Here is a 10,000-nt window from a genome sequence, read left to right on the forward strand (position 1 = left end):
CACACACACACACACACACGCACACACGCACACACACACACACACACACCGCTAGAAAACCGAAGGTTTGACTGAACAGTGTGGGCCGTGGAGCCACATGTCAGGAACAACACCGACCGATTTCACTCACCAGTGTTCAGATGTTGGACAGGAAATCTCACAAAACCTCGACACCAAACGTGAATTCAGAGTAAACAAACATGGCCGACTGGGAATAGCCATGGCGGAAGCTTAAGGACGATGTTTAACAGAGAAAAACGATACCAAGACGCCTCCAACGTCCACCGGACTTCCTGGTGTGTCACGGCAGCAGTTGTTTTTAGTTTCTGTCAACTTGCTTTCTGATTGGCCACCATCACATTCAACAGGTTCAACGAGCTCTGCTAATCCACCTCCTTTGCTTTTGCCGCTCCTCTTCCCCATACAGAGAAAACGTAAGAGAAATGCGAGTTATTCATAATCAGGATTGTTTGAACATCAAGAAAAACCGCTCAGATCATGATTCCCTAGAATGAATCTGATTTCTGTCATTCCCTAGGAAAGCTGATCCTGTGTGATCAACTGGACTTCAGCGGTTCCTTCAGACTGCAGGACGTCTAGACGCCATCTGGGCCTGCAGCTTACTGGTTTCTGGGCCTGCAGCTTACTGGTTTCCAGCAGTGTGGAAGGACCCGGTTCTGTGTGAAACGACTTCAGGATTACGGCGGTTTAAGTGACAACAGTTTGGCTGCTAGTGATTATTAACAGGTGCTGCTGGACAGAAATATCTTAAAAGGCTTTTTGAGATCAAATTTCCTCCTATTTGAACCTGAAAAACCGCAGATTTATTCTTTAGATCTGTTTAGTTAGTTATAGATCAAAGGTCAGTTTGTTCAGTAAAGAACTTTAAAATCTAATCTAGAAGCTCATTACAAGCCAAACTCAGATCTTTACCTGGAGCGAGTGCCTGTTCAACTTTTTGCATTTTTCTTGTAATGTTCAAAATGTCTGCAACATAAAAATAGACTGAATTAATTGTGGATAAAACAGTGAGAGCATCAACTGGACATATTCTGTCTACCTCCACTGTGACTTGAGAAACACCTGCTGCTCTGGGATTTTCCACGGGTCTCACAGAACCATAAACCCAACGCAGCATTACAAACCACTAATATCGATATCTGGTAGCACAACAGCCGTCAGCTCAACCTTCTGCTTTACTTTTTATTTGTTTCAACAAAGCTTTGCTGCTTTGTTTCCTTATGAAATGTAGAAATAAATCTTCCCATGGATTTCATGATGAATATTTTTGTTTGGATTTTAAAGCTAAATATTCTAAAACTAATAGTTTTACTTCTACACTATACGAGAAAAAGGGCACTGAAAAAAATCCTTCAGCTGCTTCAGAAACTGAAAATCAAAGGGATCCGATTCTAGGGCTGGTCTATGGTTCACCACAGGACGGAGCAAACGGAGCAAACGGAGGCTGGGAAACGTCACAAACAACATTTATGTGTTTTCCTCTCCGAGACAAATAGAGAGAAAAACTGAAGTTTGTCTGGAATAATGTTCTTTGGACAGATGAGCCAGAAGCTGAGGTTTGAAGAGAGATGTTGACCTCATGCCTAAAGCACGGAGGTGGAAGTGTCATGCTTTGGGGTTGATTTGCTGGAGCAGGACCTAACCAGCTTAACATCGCAGAATCCACCATGAGTTCTACCAAGTACCAGAGGACGTTTCCGTAAAATTACCAAAGACTGACAGAGGATTGAGAAATACGGCCTAGTCAAATCCCGGAACAAGAAACGCCTCAAACATGTAAAACCTGGAGATCAGGAGAGGGACAAATCTTCCCGTGTCCGACGTCAGAGATGGTGACGCTCCTCACTCCAGCTGATGGAGTCATTCATATTAAAGAGCCACGATGTTTAAAGGTCTGTCTTACTGTCTGATACCCGTGTGTCATAAATATCAACTGTTAGCTCAGACACAAAGCAGATGATTCACCAGTGAAACAGACGCTTCCTGTGAGGTGGGAAGAACGAAACATTCCTGTAAAATGAACGTCTACATACTTTTTACAAGTCAGCCAATAAAACACCAACACTAGTTTAATCCCTTTTGCACATTTTCCACATCTTCCCTGGACCACAGGAAAAGCAGCACGAAGGCTAACGTGTCTAAAATCTGCTGCTGTCTTCATTAGGAAACTTTAAGAGCTATTGATGTCAGGTTCTGTGGACTGGATTCAAGCTACCTGACCGCTCTCATACAAGCTCACTGCCTTCGCTCCACTCCGTCTACATCACCTACCTTCCAAGTAAGCACTCATCAGTTATTCCCTGAGAATCACCGCTGATCTCCTCCTAACTCTGTGTCTCCTGTTGACAGTTAGACGACCCGGTCCGCTGATCCAGTATTCACTATCTACTTCCTGTTCTTTCAATAAACCATCATTGTACTTTACTCGCCTGTCTGATTGTGTTCTTGCATGTGGGTTCGAAAGCTAAATCCCAACATGACAATTGAGACGTTTTAAGGAGTAAGAATCAGTTCTTTTCTGTTAACATGAATACATTTAGTGGGATTTTTCTGAGCAGATTAAGATTCTCACAAACATTACAACTCCTGACAAGTGGTACTCCTGACTTTTAAAATGTCTGATCTTAACATTTGCGGTGAAAATTATCCAAATTTTAACCAAGCTTCTAAGTTTTAACGCAACCTAAATAAAAACGGTTTAGTGGACTTTGTCTCCTCTTCAGTGAGTTTACATAATGTGGGGAAAAGAAGAGAAGTTTGGGGCAAAGAGCATCCAGAAATGTTTTGATTTTACTACTAAACTTCATAACTGTATTTTATAAATTGCAATCATTATAGAACATGAGTGAGTTGGTGTGACGCTCAGGAACGCTCCCCTCCTTCCAGAGCCGATCTGTTGCAGAACAGAATCCAAATATCTCATTTCTGTTCTGCCAAAGGATGTTACTCCTTCAGAGTGTGAGGGCAGCAGAGGGAGAGGATGTTCACGCCTTCCTCCCACCGCTGATACATCACATCTGTAGGCGTCTTAAACGTGACCCGTTACGCGTCCTTGACCAGATCAGGATACGTCTGTGGGTGATACAAAACATGTCTACATGTTCTGCACAAAATCATTCTTACATAATGAGATTTTAGTTTGAGCTCCTTTCAGAATGAGCTGTTTTAGGGCCTCTGACTCTTTAAATCCAACTAAGCCGCTGTTGGCCACGCCCCCTGACTCAACGTTTACACGCACACAGGAAAATGGCTGCAAACAGATGCACAATTATGCAGCTGTACAGCTTTAAAAAGCATTAGTAGAGCCTCCTGCACAACCAACCAGAATGGAACAAGTGGTTTGAAAGGCAGCAACTAAACATTTATCTTTTCCAGCAGCCATTGTACAGCACATGCAGATAAATCCAACTGAAAAAAAATGACCTGGAGCTATGCTGGGGTTGCTAGGCGACAGGCTGGGCTTCACTGGGGTTGCTAGGCGACAGGCAGTGCCTGCTGATTTGTGACTATGCATCTGTTTTTAGAACCGGCTCTTTTTCCAGATACTAAAAAACATAAACTTATTGCCAAAAACGGACTGGGTGGGTTTTTTTAAGCACTTTGGTTGTTTTTAGAAGCAGTAGATCCAAATGGAAGTAAAAAAAAAAAAATTTCACCTTTAATTCAAACCCATGGCTGCACAGTGGCGCAGTTGGTAGAGCTGTTGCCTTGCAGCAAGAAGGTTCTGGGTTTGATTCCCGGCCCCGGTCTTTCTGCATGGAGTCTCCATGTTCTCCCTGTGCATGGTGAGTTTTCTCCAGGTACTCCGGTTTCCTCCCACAGTCCAAAAACATGACTGTCAGGTTAATTGGCCTCTCCAAATTGCCCCTAGGTGTGTGTGTGTGTGTGCATGGTTGTGTGTCCTGTGTGTCTCTGTGTTGCCCTGCGACAGACTGGCGACCTGTCCAGGTGACCTGTCCAGGTGACCTGTCCAGGTAACCCCGCCTCTCGCCGGAATGTTAGCTGGAGAGGCAGCAGCACCTCCCGACCCCACTGAGGGACAAGGTGTTAGAAAATGGATGGAAGAAAAATGGATAATTCAAACCTGCAACAGAACTTAATTTTTCAACACGGGTGAAATATAAAGGCTTTTTTTTGGGTGATTAAAAAAAAATAAAGTTTTTCATCCAAGAAGCCAAAACTGAGCTGAATGTTGTTCAAAGATTTATATCAGTGGAGAAAACATCCAATTAATAATTTGTGGGTTTTTTGATGCTGGCTGCAGCCATGCTGATATAATTTATGCATGAGCCTCTTTCTCTCAGCGCTACCTTCGCTCATTCTGCTATGGGCTGTCCGGGTCAGGGGAACACTGATGTCTCTATTCTGGCAAACATCACATTTTATGTTTGAATCCACTTCAAACGATCCCTTCACACTGGTGCCAGCCGGGCACATCTGGAAGCACTGGATGATGGGAGCTGGAGGCCCGAGGAGCTGAGGGAGGCAGCGGAGCCACTGAATACACCGAACCCTGCAGCCGGTCTCAGCCTGCAGGCTGGAGGGTAATTACAGGATCCAGACGCTGAAGTTTGACCAGAGATACTGAGGCTGCTGGGTTGCCGCCTTTGGCCTCTCAGCAAAGCAGCTCTAACCACCTTAACCTAGAGAACATGCTGTGAGTCTGGTTCCACACCACCGCACAGAGACAGAGACACGCTGACACCAGGCCAGCCGGGACAGTACAGTCCGTTCTTCATCTGAGACGGACAAGGTGAAACTAGAACTCTGTTTCTGCTGCCCTTCATCATCTGTCCTCTGTCTGTGAATTCAGAGGCTGGAGTAGTTTGTGCTGTTATCTACAGTTTGACTCCTGGATATAAATCATCCGCTACGCCCGGGGAAGCTGCGTCCTTCCTTTTGACCTGCAACCTTCACACATCCTCACCCAGCCAGGTCTTACGGTTCCGCAGCAGGACAGAGTAATGACGAGGATGCAGTCCGTCAAACATGTCGCCGTCCTGGCAGGAGGGCTAATCCATAAACCCTGTCTGTCTGAGTGGAGGTGAAACACAGAGCCTTGCAAAACTGATACACATTTTCTCACAAGACAAGGATAAACCCACTTTATTCACACTTCAGGTAAGTGACCAACAGTGTATAATTGTGTGGAAAGAAAATGCTAATTTGAAATCACCTTTTGCTGCAGAAACAGCTGCAGGTTTTGGAGTTTTGCTGTAGAAGCTGTTTCTGTCCAATCATCATGAGCAAACTTTGAAACAAAGCAAAAAAGAAAATGTGAAATAGATGCGTGATTTTGGAGCAAATCAACCAGGCTACATAAATTCTGACTTTAAGCATAGCTGTAATAAACAGAAAGACACTGATAGCTAGCATGAACAACTCATCTCAGAGTTGATCCACCAGTGGATGGCAGTTCGCCACGTCAGATCTTATTCTGTCGCTTTGAGTGTTTTTCAGAAAAATCCAAGAACATCTCAAGCAGCGCAGAAAGTTATTTCAAATTTTACTGTTTCCATCAACTTTTTCATATGTGATGGCTGGAAAATGTTAGCTGCGCAGTCCGTGAAGCTCTGACCATAAACGTTAGCTCTGCTAATGCTAATGCTAATGCTAAACCAACTCAGCAGTTAGTAGAAGCTAATGCTAAACCGCTGAACAATGACAGAACAGCGCATCACCCTAAAGAGGACGTGCGCCCACCACTGGACAGGACAGAGTGCATCTGTGATCAGCAGTTTTTAAGTATTGCCACAGATCTGGACTTTGACTAGGCCATTCTAAAACAAGGACAGCTTTAATTTTAGCTCTGGCTGTGAGTTCAGGATGTTCTGCAGCTTCCAACTGATTTTATTCCAGGATTGTCCAGATTTAGCTCCATCCATTTTCCCATAAACTCTGACCAGCATTACATCACAGTGTGTTGGTCTGACGCATGCTAAAATGCTAAAAGAAAAAGTTTATTTTGAGCTTTGTTTTAGGAATATTACAAAACCTAAATCGTTGTGTAACCTCAGCACTGCATAATGTTCTTTCCTCCGACTTTATCGGTGCTATCCTCTGCTGTCAGACCTGCAGTGGACAGCAGCAGCAGAGACATGAACTAAATGACTCATTATTTCCATTTTCCAGTGCTGGTGTCAAAGCTGGGTTGATGAGTGAGGAAGAGGAAGAGCATCCCCTGGGGCGATTTGGCACGGCAGCGCGGGTCACTCCTCCAGGAAGCCATTTTTCTGCGGAGAGCTGCTGGAACTGACTGCATGCTCACAAAACTCTTTTGGTCGTTAAAATCTGACCTCCTGGTCGCCAGTTAACTGTACAATCCGATTAAAGTGAAACCACTGAACACACATTGGAGAGCAGCTTCATCTCGTTTCCGTGAGCCAATCAAACACCAGGAAAAGCCGAACATCATCAATCATCTCAGAGATCAATGTTACTCTGTGACAAAGCAGCCAGAATCATTTCCTGCTAAATTATCAACCAGATTCATTCAATTCTGCTTAGAGGCACAAAATGGAAAAACATCAGCAATGGATCTTCCTTCTCTCTGCATAAAACGTTACATTATCTATGACTGATGTCTTTGCCAGTAAATTATGTACACCTCTGGTCTGCATGCCTGCAGGGTGTTTGTGTAAGCTCATGGTTTGATTTATTGCCGTCATGCATTCGTCGTCTTCCAGCTTCTTCACCAGTTATGAGCTTTATCTCCACTCAGACAACATTAGCAAGTTAGATCAGTCTGTGCATCCCAGACTGTTTCCCTCCTAAATAAATATATAAACAAACGCGGCTGCACCCGGCCTCCCTCCCTCCCTCTCTCTCCCCCTGAGTGCAGCCCGCGGAGACATACGGCTGCTAATTGCAAGCCTGAACGCGTGGCGTTAAAAACGGATAAGGCTGGATGACAGATAGCCTGAGATGATGTCAGCTGAGGCTGGCTAAGCACGCCGTCCGCACGCTTCATGAGGAACCTCCAATTACTCACACCAAGGCAAATAAAATGTGACTTTATGACAGGATTTTCTCATAAAAAACAAGAATATGGCTTTGTGAAATTATACAGCAGCCCCCGCCTCTTTTTACAGCTTTATGGGCACAGAAACAGAAACAGAGCCGGGACAGCCTGACGTCTGATAAACTTCACTGTTTCTACGCCATTTAAAACCTACAAATATAAGTTGATCTAAGAGCTTTTAATTCATAAAGACAAACAAAAATGTATAAATGTACTGCAAAGATTTTTTGGAATATTTCTAGACCAGCTGCTGGTTCTGTTTTGTGACTTTTCTGGTTGAATCTTTCCCTCTGATTCTGGACGCTGTGCAACTGGAAGGATTTTAGCTCTTTTCTTGTGTAACCATGGCAACAATATATTGTTTTGACAACTGGGAGAAGCTGATTAGCATCTCAAAAACTCAAATAATACCTGACCTTTGACCCCCAACCACTGAAGAGGACGCTTCATGGATGCAGAGCAGAGAGAGAAGGAGGAAGTAGAAAAAAAAAAAACGCCTCAGAGAAAAGCAAAGGAGCTGGATTAGCAGAGTTTGTCGACGACGCGGAAGACCCGTTACTCCGGAATATTCTCTCTGCTGCTCAGATTTCCAGCTGTTAGAATGTCATGACGGTCATACAGCAACATTCTGCAGTCAGAGGCTTCTTCAGATTAGATGTGAGACTGACTGCTACTGGAGATCCGTCCTGCCTACAGCAGCAGCAGCAATGACTCTTTAAAGATTCTTGATGTTTCCCTTTGGCATAAATAAAATATTTTTTTCATTTTAACATTATAATGTTATCTAAGACAGGTATTTGCTATTATTTTTTATCATAATTACAGTTAATTATGCTTGAATATGAGCAGAATTGTCATTGCAAAGGATTAGTTGGATGCTATATTTAACAGGCAGAACTTTTCACTCTTGTTTTCCAACTTTAGAAGCAGAGTAAACTTTTATTACCATTTTTACCCAAACCTGATCCAGATCTTAGCGGCTGAGATGCTGACGCTCAGAGAAAATCTGGGATTTATTGTCTCTGAAATGTTTAAATTTGTACGATTTGTAAAACACATAACAGAGTGAAACACCTGTTGTCAGTAAAATATCTTTCTGCTGCTCTGCTGTTTGTGCAGTAATGGAATATAATTACTTTTACTGCTGGAAATGTTTCCAAACAGGTAAAATGATCTTTCATGTAAACATAGGAGAAATGTGTCAGCCTGCATTCATCCAGCTGACTGGCAGTGTGCAGCTAAAGACAGGAAGGGGACTGAAGAAAAGTCCAGTCTCTGCACAGGTTTCTGTGGCATCTTCAAGCATTTCTGTTGTTTTAAAACCGTAAAACTTAATAAAATTAAATTAAACCAAACAATGACTGGTATAAAATGAAGTGAGTCAAATAAATATGAGAAAAAGGAAAGCAGCAGCCGTGGAAGTCCTGAACAGGAAGTGTTTTAATCCACAGCAGTCAGTGGAGTTGTAAAGAAAACAGAGAGATATGAGGGAGTTAATTCACTGATATCAGCATTAGATACACAAACACAGCAGAAAACTGAGCCGCATCATTTATCAGCTTCTCTTTAAAAGATGAGGCGAAGACAGGAAGCTCACACGGAGAAAGGAAATGATTGTGACCTACAAGAAGACATGGCTGGTGAATAAAGAGCCTGAGGCAGTGACAAGCATTCAGCCGTCAAATATCTAAAGGCCAGCTATGAGTAATGCATCAGCCCGCGTGAGGGCCAGCCGAGGCCCGCGCACTGAGAGGCTGACAGCGCTCCATATTTTTAATAATAATAATACAATATGCTGCTCCCAGTTTCACATCTTAAAAGTCTGAAACTGCGACTTTCATTCAGCTGCACGACTCCAGCTTCTTCTGCGAGGATAAAACGATAAACTGAGACATTCAGGTCAAACTTCACTACCGACCCGAAGGAAGAAACCGACACATTCAGCTGGTGACCGTTTCAGTAATCGATTATTCTGATGATTAATCATAATCGATTAATTACTCGTGAAAACTTCAATCATGATGATTTATTTTTATCTTGATAAATTTCAATTAATGTTACAAAACAAAACTCATCTTTATCAGAAACACTAGTTTTATTTTCTCTGCTGTTTGTTCCACAAGATCAATAAAAATAAGCAAATGTGAAGGTCATGGTTAAATGTAGTTACTGTCTTAGTGATATAAACCACACTTTTTAAAGAAAGCAGCTCCAATTTCAAATGCGTCACCGTGTCCTGGTCACATCCATACAGATACTAAAAAAAGAAGTTTTTCCACCACATTTTTTAAAACCTTTTTTATAATAGTACTATAAAATATCGTAATAAAGCTTCAAGTCTATATCGCCCACCGATTAGTTGAGGATTAATCCAATTAATCGTTCAGTCCTGGATACATCGCTGCAAAAGCATCCATGTCAGAAATAAACTAAAAATACTTTCAGGAGGTTCTCACTCTCGACTTCAATGAAGGATGTTTGCTTATTTACAACTTGCACGGTTAACCTTAAAGGGAAGTGGATCCCACAGAGATCCACTGCAGATTTACACTGTGGGATGAAAAGAGCCGAATCCAGGCAGACACACGTGTGAGAAATCCGACAGAGATTTCCCGAACCATCACTCAGCAGCTCCTCAGAGCCACATTCCTGCTCTGCTGCTCGGATTCATGGAAAGGGTGAACAGAACCGAGCCAGAACCGAACCGAACCGATGCGGAGTGCGCTTCATTCGGTGAGGGAAGTACCTGTCATCGTAGCAGAAATCGGCTCCCAGAGTGTTGACGTACAGGACCAGAGCCGCGGCGCCGCACAGCAGTTCAGCGAACATCTCTGCTCCACGCAGACTTCAGGGAATCACATTCATTAGAATTAGAATTAAAAACACAGGAAAAATGGAAACAAAAAAGAAAAATGTGCAGAGCGAGTCGGATTGGGGGGGCTGCCGATCCCGGTCACT

General features: G+C 43.2%; 1 protein-coding gene across 1 annotated transcript in view; it reads right to left on the bottom strand.

Moving 5' to 3' along the window:
- Nucleotides 1-10,000, bottom strand: part of tmtc2b (transmembrane O-mannosyltransferase targeting cadherins 2b) — an 84,398-nt gene that overhangs the window by 74,041 nt on the left and 357 nt on the right. The window contains exon 1 of the mRNA XM_008436517.2: nucleotides 9,789-10,000. This exon is cut by the window's right edge and continues 357 nt beyond it. Within this exon, the coding sequence (XP_008434739.2) occupies nucleotides 9,789-9,871 (83 nt within the window). The 5' untranslated portion in view covers nucleotides 9,872-10,000. The remainder of the gene's footprint in view (nucleotides 1-9,788) is intronic.

Source organism: Poecilia reticulata, linkage group LG19 (assembly GCF_000633615.1).
Source record: "Poecilia reticulata strain Guanapo linkage group LG19, Guppy_female_1.0+MT, whole genome shotgun sequence".
NCBI classification, from domain to species: Eukaryota; Metazoa; Chordata; class Actinopteri; order Cyprinodontiformes; family Poeciliidae; genus Poecilia; species Poecilia reticulata.